The sequence below is a fragment of the Phyllostomus hastatus genome, unplaced genomic scaffold (genome assembly GCF_019186645.2).
Source record: "Phyllostomus hastatus isolate PE091 unplaced genomic scaffold, TTU_PhHast_1.1 phas_scaffold_21, whole genome shotgun sequence".
NCBI classification, from domain to species: Eukaryota; Metazoa; Chordata; class Mammalia; order Chiroptera; family Phyllostomidae; genus Phyllostomus; species Phyllostomus hastatus.
The window spans coordinates 38,511,388-38,527,104 of NW_025334017.1; the positions used below are offsets into that span (position 1 = coordinate 38,511,388).

Genomic DNA, 15,717 nt, shown 5'->3' on the forward strand with positions numbered 1-15,717 from the left:
TTGAATATAACATTTCTTCTTTTGGTAAAAGTAAATACATTAAATTAGAATAAATTTTCTTTAGCATCTCACTACTTTCAAAAGATTTTTTAAAATTCTGGCCCTGGCTGGTGTGGCTCAGTGGATTGAGCGCTGGCCTGCAAACTGAAAGTTTGCCAGTTTGATTCCCAGTCAGGGCACATGCCTGGGTTGTGAGCCAGGTCCCCAGTTGGGGGCATGTGAGAGGCAACTGCACATTGATGTTTCTCTCCGTCTTTCCCTTTCTCTCTAAAAAAGGTAAATAAATAAAATCATTTAAAAATTATTTTTAAAAATTCTGTAAAGTAGCACACTAAATGGCATATACAGATTAAAATCAACAGAAAACATAGATGGTCTTTAGAATGCACAAATGGATCATGAAAGTCATTTCATAAAGCATCATTTTTCAAAGACACTTGAGAGTTCCCAAATAAGACAAACATAAAAAAGAAATACTACCAAGTACCAGATAGACAAATAGTATCTAAAATTATAAAATGTTCTATTTGTACTCATAATCACAACAAAAACTCCAAAAATAAAATACACATAAAGCATAAATACATAGAATTTTAATTACATTTTAAACTTTTGACTGTGGAGATTAGTAAAATAATCTCCCCATCTTCATCAACAAGTTTCAACAATTAATAATACTCCTTTTATATGTCTTTACCAGATACCTTTAAAAAATACAACAAATCCCTCAAATCAATTAATATAAATATATCATGTTAAGTATTTCACATATGTATTTCTATAAGGACTTTTAAAAACTTCCACAATATGTAAATGACAGTAATTCCTTAATATAACCTAATACCCAAATTCACCGATTTTCTCAAAATATCTTTTTATAATTTATTTGTTCAATCAAGCGCATGGTCAAACATCCCTCTAATCAATAACAGTTCCCACCACACTCCCTAACTTTTTTTCTCTTCCTCCATGCCATTGATTTGTTGAAGGAACTGGGTTATTTGTATTGTAGAATTGTCTTCCCACATTGTGAACTGATGGATATCTTCCTGATGGGGTCATATAACTTGTCTTCTACCATTTGTATATCCTGTGAACTCGTAATTAGACCTAGAAACTTAATAGATGCAGGTTAAACTACTTGGGATAGCACATTTCATAGGACTACACCATGTATTTACTTTCTACTGTATAATTCAGGAGTGCTTCATACCAGTTTCTCACTTGAGATCAGTGGGTTGGGTTTAAGTGAGATGTCACCTTATTTCACTCACCATAAACATCACTATGAACCTTTATACCTTACTGTTTTAGCAGCCACTAATAATTACTGCTTAGATTGATGTTTCTCAGTCTTGGCACAATTGACATTTTGGGTCAGATGTTTTTTTCTGGTGGAGAGCTGTCCTGTGCATTCTAGGATATTTTAATAGCATCCCTGGTATTCACCCACTAGATACCAAGCATTCCCATCCCCATGCAACATTTGTGACAATCAAAATGTCCCCAGACATTTGTCCCCTGGGGGGCAAAATCACTCCCAGAAGAAAACCACAGAGATTTACTTTTTCATAAGGGGTTGCAAAATGCTGATTCTTCTAAGTTAATAATTTCCTTTGCATTTATTGACTGTAATTTCCCTATAAAGAACTTCACTTCATCAACTATAAAATTACCGATTCATGGCCTGAATCATGACTACAGAAAACAGGAAAAAGAAATGCTTGATTCATTCTCTTTATCCAATTTTCAGAGTAATGAGTCACCGATATAGAAACTCCAAAGTGACCAATTAGATTTTTAAAACAGAATCATTAAAAATGACTTTTCAATGTATCTGATGTATCTCAATCTGCTGTGGTCATTATTATTTTTAATATTCAAATTGCCCCATCTTTGGTCAATGGAAACTCATTCAAAATTGGCTATTTCATTCTCATATGATCCTAATAATCTTCTATTTCTTCCTTGCTTCCAGGCATGACAAGATGTTCCAGGCTTGTCTTGCTTATTTCCTGCTTTAGTTCTGCAATCTATCACCTCTCCTACGAGTGCTAGTATTTACAGTCGACAATCTGGGTGCCAGAGGTATGAATTACTACTGGATTGTGATTGCTTCTAGATTTTTTCAGGGTCCAAAGCTAGGAATTATTTGTTTGTTTTTTTTCCCTTTCATCATCACAAAATTTAATAAAGAAATTAATATATTCCTGATCTAATGAAACAAATTCAGATCACACTTCTCTTAGAGTGTTTTCTTTAAAAAAATTTATCATGAAATCATAATATTTTTAATTCAAAGTAAAGATTTTAGGGTTTTAATTTAACTTATATCTGCATCCTTTTTCTTAGGCTAAAATCTTATTTTCTGATGCATCAAAATAATTCATTGTACACTAAATTTCTCTGAAATATATATAAGATGGCATGTGCTTGCTAAAATGACTCCAATCCCTTTACAACTGTTCCAAAATATAGTAAGTTCTCAATTACTTGACTGCAAAGTGATGTTAGTATTGTTAAATATTTCTCCCTATTAACACAATACAACATGGGTGACACCGAAATGTGTCATATACAAAAATATGTATGATTGCTGGTACAGACATAAATTTTTTTTCCATGTAATTTATTGATTTTAGCCAGAGAGAAGGATGGGGGAGAGGTAAAGATAGACAGACATTGATTTGTTGTTCCACTTATTTATGCATCACTGGTTGCTTCTTGTATATGTCCCAACCGGAGATCGAACCTGAAACGTTTGGTGTATGTGGACAATGCTCCAACCAACTGAACTACATGACCAGTGCAAACATAACTATTTTTATCAGAGTACTTGACATTTTAATTTACTGCTCACAGCAACAGATGAAAATGTACAGCATCAAATCAAAGAAGGCCACCAGAATACAGTAAATATCATCAGGTGTTAAAAAAAGTAAAAACCTATCTATCACTCAGATTATTTCTTGCTCCTCTTCTATACCATTTACAATAAAAAATACTAGAAAATATGAAGGCATGCAAACATTTGTTTTAGGGCATCCCAAATTAATTAAGCAATTATACATAATTTATGAAATAATTTGAAAAGAAGTCATGAAAAACGGAAAATGAATTGGGACTAAGAGTAATTTATATTCGAGTTGAGACTGGCATTAAGATAAAGTGCTTCCTTGAGTAACTATAGGGGAGATTCAATTTTCCCATCCTGAAAATGAGGAAGTTGGGCTAGTATTAGAACATTCGACTAATAGTCATGCACTAGGACATATTCTGTTTGGCTCAGACAGTGTCTTAAAAGCATGTGAATTGGTTGGCAACATTTAAAAGACATTTAACACAAAATTTTGAACATAAAATTTAAGAAAGAAAATTCATTTTTCAACTCTGGGTCAGCTTCTGCACTTTAGTAGGCTAGAGATAAAAACAACTGCTTATGCTCTGATGGCTGAACACTCAGCCATATTACTTCCACAGCCCTACTCTTACCATTGGCCTGGCTCACTCATTTCATTTGTCTTACTTCAGTGGCCAGTGGGCATTTAAATCTGTATCACAAGTTAAGTCTGTAACCAAGATTTTTTAAAAACATCACAAATAGTATTTTTATTTGCCGACATTAAAAGTCTGACTTTTAGCTCTGGCTAGTGTGGCTCAGTTGGTTGGGTGTCATCTCACAAACTAAAAGGTCACCAGTTCACCCTGGCTGGCATAGCTCAGTGGATTGAGCTTGGGCTGCAAACCAAACTGTCGCAGGTTCGATTCCCAGTCAGGATGCATGCCTGGGTTGCAGGCCATGAACCCCAGCAACTGCACATTGATATTTCTCTCTCTCTCTCTTTCTCCCTCCCTTCCCTCTCTAAAAATAAATATAAATAAAAACCTTTTAAAAAATAATTTAAAATTTAAAAAAATTTTTAAAAAATCTTTTATAAAAAATGAATAAAAATAAAAGGTCACCAGTTCAATTCCCAGTCAGGGCACATGCCTGGGTTGTGGGCTCTGTCTCCAATCAGGGCACTTGGAGAAAGCAACCAGTCAATGTTTCTCACATAGGTGTTTCTCTCCCTTTCTTCCTCTCTCCCTTCCCCTCTAAAATAAATTTTTTAAAAAAGTCTGAATTTTAAACAGACTAAGGGTTCATATCCATCAGCTCATTCAGCTTTTTCACCTGTCTCATCCCCAGTAGCTACTCCAGAACTGCTCCTTCACCATGAAGCTCCATGAGTTTCCCCAGTTCAAGCTTGGGCTTCTTCAGCATTTGACTTTTCTAACAATGATGTAAAGAGGCAGATAAATAGGTTGGCAAGCCTTTCCTATGTCTCTTCCAATGCTATCTGGAATCAACATACTGACCACTTCCTTTCAAGTCATGTGTCTGTACTTCTTAGGTCATGACTTCCATCATCTTCATCTGTATTTGGCAGGCCCATTGATAAAGTGCATTAAGAGGTCTTCAGAATCTGTTTGTTGCACTTTTTTAGTAAAATCAACACAGAATAGACAAAGCAAGTAACCACTGGTAGTCTTGCCATCAGCCTGAGCTTCAACCATGGTCTGCCATTTTTGACCTCAGAGCACATTCTGTCACAGGAAGAGTCCATGCCATGAAAATTAAGGCAGCTTTTGTTCTGAACATCCCCAGTAATTAGCTTCAGTTTTCTAAATGCAACTTTATCATTCTGCAGATCACCTTGGCTCACTTCAAAAACATGACCCTTGAGATCATCAGATGCAATTTTGGTTCCTGAGTTCTCATGACATGTTTTTCCAGTATTACCTATGCTGAACATAGTTGGTGCTTTCACATCACACCAATCTTTCTTAGAAAACGGGTCAGCCACTTTTTTCTGGGTCCCTTTTTGCCACCTTTTGTAAGGCACTTGTGTTCTTGCTGAACACATAGTGCTGCTCAGAGAGCCAAAAAGAGTAATTAAGATTTTAACACTGTTTGAGAATACCCTGCTACCCAAATCTCTGATTTCTTTTCTTTTCTTACTGTACAGTACATCGAGATTTTCTATGCCCCCCACAAAAATGGGAAACTACTGGTTTATAAAGTTTCCTTCACCACCTAACTTTGACCATTGTTACTCATGCGATCAATACAGCTCAGAATATAGGGAAGTCAGAAATGTCATCAAGCAACTTTTACCTGTGAATTTGATCTTGCCTGCTTGATCGTACTGGAGCCAGACCATCGATTTCATCAAAAAAAATAATTGATGGGCGCATCTGATAAGCCTACAAAGTAGGTCCAGTGGTATGTTATCATGAAAAGTTCAAATATGTAAACTTATTATAAACCATTTTATTCCATTTTCATTCCGAGTTGCTTATGTAATTTATGTATAAATCTAAATCTAAATTCAATAACTATGTTTTAAGGATTCAGGCTAAATTATATAGTTTAATTTCATTTGCATCTCAACTGGAAACATTCAAAATACACACTCTACTGGTTATATAACTTAGATTTCATATAGCTATAGTTATTAGGGCATACAAAAAAATCTTTAATAAAGACCAATTGTCAAAACAAGATAAAGAATAGCCCTGGCTGGTATGGCTCAGTTGGCTGGAGCATTGTACCACTGACCAAGGGGTCGCAGGTTCGATTCCTGGTCAGGGCACATGCCTGAGTTGTGGATTTGAGCCCCTGATACAAGAAGGTGGCTAATTGATGTGTCTCTCTCACACCAATGTTTCTCTTTCCCTCTCTCTAAAAGCAGGAAAAAATGTCTTTGGATGAAGATTACACCAAAACACAACAAGATAAAGAATAGAAGATAGTGATACAGCCTTCCTTTCATGTCAGGACGGGAAAACAATTAGTACAATACCATAGTTTAAATAAACAAGGAAAAAAATCAGTAAAGTTAAAACAAAAGACCTCAGCGACTTTCAAAAAGAGATGTAAAAGCATTTGCAGCATTGTGCCTCAGTAGATCAGAATGTATTATCTTACAATGTGCTGTCAATACAATCTGGGATGAGAAATTAAAGCCCATCTAGGACAAAACTAATCTTCTCACATATCGAGACATAACTAACCACTACCATCTCCCTAAGTACAAAACCACCATGCTCTTTCTTAGGTTCTAAGACCACAAAGAACTGAGATCTAGTTATTCCTTTCTCTTCTTATTACAAAACTGCCCCTAATAGGTTAGTGTTATCTTAACACACAAAGAAAAATAATCTGGGAAGATTATATTTGGTCTAATTCTTCTAAAATTTTTTCTATGAAAATAATTAAACACAAGATTTATCTAATCCTTACATACTTACATCTACATTGACTATAAATCTAGATAGACAAATTTTATCATCATACCTGATCAAATAGCAATCGTAGCTGTCTTTCAGACTCTCCTACCCATTTACTCAGACAATCTGCACCTTTCCTCATGAAAAATGCAACTCTCTTATCCCCTTGACTGCACTCATTGGCAAGAGCTCTAGCAACCAGAGTTTTTCCAGTTCCTGGTGGACCATAAAACAAACAACCTCTGTAAAAGAAAAAGTATTATTTTATCAGTACTACATTAAGAAAGGACTATTTAAACAAAATTACAAACTAATTCCATAAGTGCACTTAATTAGTGAATAAAAAAAGTAAGTGAGACAACTGAAATATTTTAATTCAGAAAACACAACTTAAAATCTGGTAATTAATATTGCTACTAAAAATTAATATTAAGACTAAATGAAACCCTTTATTTAAAACATATTTTCTTTTATATATTCATTATGCTCATATTACCTTTCCTTGCATAGAAGTTACACTTAAAAAGACTTGATAGTTGCCCTGGCCAGTGTGGCTCAGTTGTTTAAAGTGACGTTCCCATAAACCGAAAGGTCGCAGGTTCAGTTCCTAGTCAGGGCACATGCCTAGGTGCAAGTTCAGATCCCAGTCATGGCATATGTAAAAGGCAACAGACCAGTGTTCTCTCCCTCTCTTCCTCCTTCCCTTCCCCTCTCCCTGAAATCAATGAGTATGTTCTCAGGCAAAGATTTAAAAAAAAGGACTTGGTAGTTTACTTTGTAATGTATCAGGGGAAAGAATAACTGGTTTCTTCTACAATCTTTGGTCTCAATCTCAGGAACATGACACCAAAAATTTTATAAGAAAACATCTTGGAATTGAACAGGAGAAAGAGATAAAAGAAGAGAGAACTTAAAGAAATAATGGTGGTTGGACAGTAAGGACTAAGACAATGTAAATAATTTAAAATAAATTTTGTGACATCACTGCAACAGGGTAACTTACTATTTTTTCACATAGTTCCAAAGTTACCTGTTGCTCTTAGAATAGAATTCCGAGAAAAATGGGCTATACTAATAATACTTAATAGAAATGTAAAAAGGGTATAGAAATAGGATACGCCAGGAATTAAGTTCTACCAAAGTAATGGAAAATAATCAATTTCAGGTCATCAAATAACTGCTCTTGAAAAGAAACACTTAAAGAAAATCCCAGAAAAACAGAAATGACAAAGTAAGAATTGTAGGGAAAAAAATCAAAAGTGATGGATGAAAACTATTAAAAGTTAATAAAAAATAGTAGGATAGGGACAATCAAATGCAGGTGTAAAAAACAAAGCACATAGTAAGAAAACAATCAGATATACAAATGGAATAAGCAACAATGATTTCAATGTACAAAAACCAAGGCAGGTATAGATTTTTAAAATATTATCTACTGAGCCAAGAATCTAATTTGTGAGACTATATCTTAAAGACAGAATTAAGAATTCACACAAAGATGAAGTAATGAAATGTTCATGATATTGACATTTGTGATAATGAAGTTAGGAGAAAACAAGCCAGCAACAGCAAAATCAAATAAGATGTGACACAACCACAATAATGAAATATTATTTAGCCATTAAAATATAAAGATCATATATAAAAATAAGTTTACACAATCATATATTTGATTTTTATGGGAGTAAATATATGTTGTAAAGAAGGAGAAAGAAAAAAAATTTCAGGGAGTTAATTCTTTAAGTTCACTAAATTACTTTAACTAGATACCATATTTTTCCATGTGTAGTACAAACGTTTTTGCCCAAATTTTTGAGGGAAAAATAAGGGCACAATAATGATTACATACCATGGGTATAATAATACTGTGTATAACGTACACAAAAACATAGGTGCACATTATACATGGCAAAATATGGTAGTTTCGTCAACATTTCCATAAGTAAATGTTATTTAATATTAATATCAGATTAAAAAAAATTTTTATGGATCAGCTAATATTCCATTACACACCTGAAACTAATATAACACTGTCAATTATAAATAAAAAACAAATGAAAAAAACTGAATTTACGAATGTTTTAATAGTGATTATAGTACACAACGTTCATAATGTAAACGTAAAAAAGCTTACCAATCTAAAAAGGTTTACTTAAATCAATGTATCCATAGAAGTAAGAATTGAAATAAGAAGGGTGGGAGGGGCCTACTGCCTTCTACAAAAGATTTAAAGTACAATTTGATTGTTAAAATTATGTACAATTATAAACAATTTTAAAAATGGAAAGAAGTATGTATGAAAGGAATTTCACTAAATGTTTGAAAAATCATAAAGAATCTTCTCCCTGCCCCCTCAGTGGATTGAACACGGGCTATGAACCAAAGGGTTGTTGGTTCAACTCCCGGTCAAGGCACATGCCTGGGTTGCAGGCCAGGCCCTCAGTGGGGGCCACATGAGAGGCAACCACACACTGATGTTTCTCTTCCTCTCTTTCTCCTTCCCTTCCCCTCTAAAAATAAATAAATAAAATATTAATAAAAAAAAAGAACCCCCCCCCACTCATGGAGAATCAATTTTGAAACCATTTTTCATGTTAAACATTAAGAAAATAAATATATTCAAAGCACCCAGGACCTTGTAGGAAAAATATATAAATTTAGAGTAGACCTGAAAAATTTCAACAGAGAAACATTATCTTTCTAGATAATAGTAGCATAGCACAGATTTTGGCTAAAATAAAATGCATAGTAAAATTACCTTGGAGGTTGAATTTTGAATTTTTCAAAGACTTCTGGATAAAGTAATGGAAATACCACCATCTCTTTTAGAGCTGCAATGTGATTAGACAGACCACCAACACTATCAAATCGTACCTGGTAATGGAAGAGAAACATCGACATTCTTAGATTTGGAATCAAAATTAAAATGACATTCCATGCCCAAACTATACACAACCTACACACAGTCAACCGAGTAACAGTATCTTAGTTGTGGCCTGAAGATGACGATGAAGATGAAGAGAAGAAAAGAAAAAAGTCTATAAAAATTGAAGTTTCTGATCAGCTGCGCCAAGACAAAGAAATACGGCCCAAATAAAAAAAACACAGCATAACCTCAGAACTAAGTGATGAGGAGACTGCCAACCTATCTGATGGAGAATTTAAAGCCCTGGTAATCAAAATGTTCATAGATCTGATTGAGCTGTGTCGAAAAAATGAAAAAACAAATGAAGGATACCCAAAGTAAAATCAAACAAAATATTCAGGGAACCAACAGTGACAGGGAGGAAACCAGAACTCAAAGCAACGATTTGGAACTAAAGAAATAAACATCCATCCAGAGGAAAAGGAAGAAACAAAAATAAAAAAAGAGAGACTTAGGAACCTCTGGGACAACTTGAAACGTTCCAATATCTGAATTATAGGGATGCCAGAAGGAGAACAACAACAGCAAGAAATCGAAACCTTATTTGAGCAAATAATGAGGGAAAACTTCCCCAATCTGGCAAAGGAAATAGACTTCCAGGAAGTCCAGGAAGCTCAGAGTGTCCCAAGGAAGTTGGACCCAAGGAGGAACACACTAAGGCACATCATCATTAAGTTACCTAAGATTAAAGACAATGCGAGAATCCTAAAAGAAGCAAGGGGAAAGGAGAGAGTTACTAAAAAGGGGTACCCATTAGGATATCAGCTGATTTCTCAAAAGAAACTATGCAGGCAAGAAGGGGCTGGAAAGAAGTATTCATAAAAGGTAAGGACCTACATCCAAGATTACTCTATCCAGCAAAGCTATTATTTAGAATGGAAGGGCAGATAATGTGCTTCCCAGATAAGGTCAAGTTAAAGGAATTCATCATCAAGCCCTTCTTTTATGAAATGTTAAAGGGACTTATCTAAGAAAAAGATAAAAAATATGAATAGTAAAATGACAACAAACTCATAACTATCAACAAATGAACCTAAAAGAAAAACAACGAAAACAAAAACTAAGCAAACAACCAGAACAGGAACAGAATCAGAGAAATGGACATCACACAGAGGGATTTCAGTGGGGACGGGAAAGGGAGGAATGGGAGGCGAAGGTACAAGGAAGAAGAAGAATAATTAGTAGGCATAAAATAGATGGGGAGATATAAAAAATGGTATAGGAAACAGAGGACTCAAAGAACTTCTATGTACAACCCATGGGCATGCACTAAGGTGGCGGGGAAGCTGGAGGGTATTTCAGTATTTTAGTGGGGACAGTTGGGGGAGCCAGAGGGGAAGGGGGATAAAGGAGGAAAAACTGGGAAAAATGTAATAGCATAATCAATAAAAATACTTCAAAAAAATTAAAGTTTCTGATTTTAAAAGCGTAGTTTCTTTTTTAACTTATTTTTTAAAGATTTTTATTTATTTATTTTTAGAGAGGGGAGGGGGAGAGAGAGAGAGAGAGGAACATCAATATGTGGTTGCTGGGGGCCGTGGCCTGCAACCCAAGCATGTGCCCTGACTGGGAATCGAACCTGCGATGCTTTGGTTCGCAGGCCGCGCTCAATCCACTGAGCTATGCCAGCCAGGGCTTCTTTTTTAACTTTAAAACTAAACTAAAACAAAGAACACAATTACAGTTCAAGGACACATTTTAGGACAGTAATCACCGAAGAATCTAGTTGCATTGGATCAACATCAGCAAGGCTGGCTCCAATTTTCATTCGATCTTTGTAAATTCCTTTTAATTCATCTTTCCGAAAATTTAGCGGGAGGCACCTATTTTAAAAAGATTAGGAAAAAATTAAAACCAAAACCTCACACTTCTCCAAATGCCATGTTAAAATATGGGCATTTTTCTTAAAAATTTTAAAAAATTAAATTTCAACTAGAGCAATCTTAAGATATATTTCGACTTCCTCATTTTCTATATATGTTGAGAAGTTGTGTTAGAAAACAGTTATATCTAAAGTTTATCATTAAAGATACACAGCCAAATGAAAACACCAATTTTTAAGAAGCCACACTGCTGTAATTTACAGTTGAAAATTCAGACAGTGTCAATATACATTTATAATGATCATGTCTAATGTGTATATGGAATGTTTACCATTTGCCAGACACTGTTTTAGTTTTAGATGGTTTAGATATATTAACGAAGTAGGTATTATTATTTCCCTTCTTTTCAAAGAAAATAAAGCCACAGGTAAGGTAAACTAAAATGCCCAAAGTTACAAACTACAATAGCAAGTGACAGGTCTAGAAATCAAACCCAAGTTGTTTCCAGACCTGCAACAACTTTGCTATAATACCTCTCAGCAAAACAGAGTCCACCAACATCTGGATTCATGTCAATCCTCTCAAGCAAGAATGAATCACTACTTTCCTATTAACTACTTTCAAAAACAGTTATGGTATGTCACAAAGAATATGCCTAGACAACCGTGCTTGTTTTATTGATGGAAAAAGGAAAACTGCTTATGTTAGAGTTTAAGATACTTGTACCAGAATGCCTTAGCAAAGATTAACTACTGCAACTAAACACAAGTGAAAGCACCATGCTCACCCCAAGGCACAATTCTTGCCATCCCCAAATTCCATGAGAACTTTATACTCTGAAATCTAAGATGGATAACTTTTCAACTGCAGATTTTTAAAGGGTATGTCTTAAGTAATTCTTAATAGAAATATAACTGCATAATATAAAACCATAGGATTAGATGCACATTTCTATGAATAAAAGCAAAGAAAAATTCAAGTAGTCTAAGTATACAGCTTTTGGATGATTTAACTTATTGCTGTCTATGAGAAATAAAATTCAAGCCAAAAAAGTAACATAAAATTTTCTATTAGCTACAATAAACAAAGGTTAATAATATATTTTATTTATCACAATATATCTAAAATCCTGTATTATCACTCCAACATGTACAGTATTTTAAAAATTGAGCTATTTTACATTCTTTTTTATACTAAATCTTTGGAATCCAAGAGTGTGTTTTTCATAAAAACTTATAATGTGTATCTTAATTCAGACTAGCTACATTTCAAGTGCTTAATAGCCACATGTGGCTAGTGGCTACCATACTGGACAAGGCAGATTTAATATGATACAAGAACAGCGCTTCGCCCTGGTTGATGTGGCTCAGTGCATTGAATGCCGGCCTGTGAACCAAAGGGTTGCTGGTCCAGTTCCCATTCAGGGCACGTGCCTGGGTTGTGGGCTGGGTCCTCAGTTGGGGGTGTGTGAGAGGCAACCACACACTGATGTTGCTCTCCTTCTTTTTCTCCTTCCCTTCCCCTCTCTCTCAAAATAAATAAATAAAATATTAAAAAAAAAAAAAGAATAGTGTTTAGGATACAAAGAGTGGTTGATTTGCACACTGCTTCATTATTATGTTCCAATTACTTTAAGCATTTCTGTTCTGCTCAAAGAACATATTAGAATTGAAACACTGCATTTTTCATTTACCCATCCACATCTGTAAAATAGCAATGATCTTTGCCCCATCTACTTCATGTAATTATCGTGAGAGTCAAGTAATTTGATTACTGTATGTGACTTGGTTACAAATAAGTTGATTACTATATGTGAACTTATAAGGAGTTATGAAATAAGTAAACCTTTTAATCTTCCTTAAGTATTCTATAATAAAAATGCATTATTGTTATTTTAAAAAGGAGTGTATTTCCTCAAATCAGTGTTTAACAAGCACCATTTTGAGCTATATAATGGTTAAACAGTAAAATATGAGTTTCAACTAAATATTTCAAACAAGACAGTATTCTGGCCTTATATTAACCTACTGTATAATTTTTTCATCCATTAAGCTATACCTATTCCCAAATTATTCAGCTTTCTCACCACTTTTCAAAAAAAAAAGTGATAGTTTTAAAAGGCATCAATATAACACTTACCTGTTGATAGCTCTATTACGGCTCCTTTTCCTTCGCCTCTCAAAGTGTTGTTCATCTTCAGAAGAGGAAGATGAAGTAGAATCACTACTGTGGATCGCATGCCTTCGCCTGAAGTAAAGAAGAACACTAAAATGATGATGAAGGGCAGGGAAAATAAAAGGTATAAGGTGCAAACATCAGAAATCCCTAATGATGCAAGATGGTTTATCTTAAAATGAATACATTTGCTGAACCAACAAAGTAAGTTTAGTTGGTTGAACCTTTGAAAGAAAATAAAAGACTTGGATAACTTAGATGAAAGGGGAAAAAAGATAAAAGACTGTGGTAGAGTGACCACCAATGTTTATTTACTAAGACAGCATTTGGTCCAGGCTTTTTTTAGTCTTTATATAAATCGGTTATCCTCACAGAAAGGTGAGATAAAGAGGGTATTAGAATTCTGGGGAATGTAATTTTAGAAAATTATTTTCAATATTATACTACATATAATTTCATATTTGGAAGGGAGTGACCTATTTTGACATATTAAATAATTTTAAAAGGAGAGCATGAGAATTTTTATGTAAACTAGGGTTTAAAAAATGCTAGGAAACAGGTAGAAATAATATGGCCTTTTATCTATATCATCAATTGTAAATTCACAATGACACTTGACAGCTTTGTGAATGTGAATGAGTTACCAAATCCATATAAACCTCAGTCTTCTCACTTACAAAAAAAAATTAAAATCAAAGTCTTAGGCTAGTTGATAGTATTAAATAAAGATTCCAAGTGCTACTAATATTCAAAAAAATTTTAAATATCTTCTACCTTTGGACAATTGCAACAGACCAGTGGGGGTAAAGGGGAACGGTAAAGGGGAACGGCAAAGAACCTGGCTGGAAAAAATCCTTTATTCCATTGGCACAGAGTCTAGAGCTTCTTCTGAGTCAGAGTGCAATCATTGTAAGCAGGTATTTCCAAAAATATAAAAGGTTCACAATCTATTATCTGCATTATGTAAGTCCAAAAGCTTGTACCTAAAAAACTCTGAAAACAAGCTTTTCCACTAAACACTTAGCAGTAAAACATGATCTGAAATGTCATAAAGGCAATCCATAGTCTCCATTTGTCCCATTTACTATAATTATTCCTATGTTTTGCAATAGAATTAATGTATGTGACTAAGTAGTGCTGGCCCAGACACTGCTGAAGATGTTTCTGATGCATGTTACCTTTGTAAAGCCTTCTAAAAATTCCAACTTGTGAACATATAAATGGCTCCGAGGGTTTTGAAAGACAGGTTGTGAAAACACAGATATTAGTGAGAATGTAATCCTCCACTGTCCACCTACCAAAACATGCCTGAGAGCGTTTCTGTGATCAGTCTGAAACTAAAACTATCTAGTACAAGTCTGAAATTTTATATAAAAAACTAACTTATCTAATATTAACCTTAATATTACAAAGAGACTAACTTATAGTCATATAATTCACATAACTGCATGTGAATTCAGTATGCATTCACATAAAATTAAGACTAACTTCAAATTTAAAAAAGGAACTAATATTTACTAAGCGCTCCTTGTACCAAGTAGTTGTCACATCTCATTCAATATTAATTAAAACTTTGGAAAAGTACTTATTAGTGGGCTCATTTTACAGTCAGAGCAAATGTGGACCAGAGTTTAAAGAACATACTCAAAATATCAGAGTCAGTCAATGATGATGTCAGAATTCAAATTCATGTCTATCTATTTCAAAAATTCTCATTCTGTACAACTCTACACTGGTGATTTCCAGTTGTTTATTTCATAAACTCATAAAGTTATAAGCAAACAACAAGACTTTGTGGATTGTCACAAAATTTCCATTTGATTTGTGAATAGGGATTATTTTTAAACATTAAAATATGGTTATAATAACAAGCACATGTAGCCCTTAATATGTACTAGATACTATTTTAAATGCTTTATATGTATTAACTCATCTAATTCTCGAAATACAATGAGATAGGTGCTATTATCCCCATTCTACAGATCAAAAAGCTGAAGTACAGAGAGGCTAAGTAACTTGCCAAAGATCACTAATAAGTGGTAGAACTGAGATGGCAACCTAAGCTGTTCCAGTGATAGGTCCAGGTTCTTCATAATTACTCCATACTGTAGAAAGGCCATTACTTCAGTTTAAAAAGGATTATAAACACACACACCCACACTCATTTTTTTTTTTCATTTTACTAAAAACCTTTGAAAAATTTGGCATAGCCAAGCATTGTGAACCTAACTAGAACATCCAGAGTTGCCAGTTTAGGTCCTTAACAACAAAGAAGAAGCACTCTGGAATATTGGTAAAGCAGTGTGCTATTATGTTATCTTCTCTCTTTTTTTCCATCTTCATCTTTTTTTCCCCATTACCATTTAGTCCCCTTATATTATCTTTTTATTCAAAGGGACTAGGCTCATTCTAGAAACTGCAGACTGAAGCAAAAGAATAAGCCTTAGATGACCAGAGCAGTGATTTTTCAACATTTTCATCTCATGGCACACATAAATTACTAAAATTCAGTGGCACACC

At 34.2% G+C, this 15,717-nt stretch overlaps 1 protein-coding gene across 1 annotated transcript in view; it reads right to left on the reverse strand.

Annotated features, from left to right (window-relative positions):
* ATAD2 (ATPase family AAA domain containing 2) overlaps positions 1–15,717 on the reverse strand; it is a 63,955-nt gene that overhangs the window by 23,290 nt on the left and 24,948 nt on the right. Inside the window, exons 9-13 of the mRNA XM_045861331.1 lie at positions 13,162–13,269; positions 10,914–11,022; positions 9,032–9,147; positions 6,341–6,515; positions 5,159–5,247 (exon numbers count right to left, since the gene is read on the reverse strand). Of these exons, the coding sequence (XP_045717287.1) occupies positions 5,159–5,247; positions 6,341–6,515; positions 9,032–9,147; positions 10,914–11,022; positions 13,162–13,269 (597 nt within the window). The remainder of the gene's footprint in view (positions 1–5,158; positions 5,248–6,340; positions 6,516–9,031; positions 9,148–10,913; positions 11,023–13,161; positions 13,270–15,717) is intronic.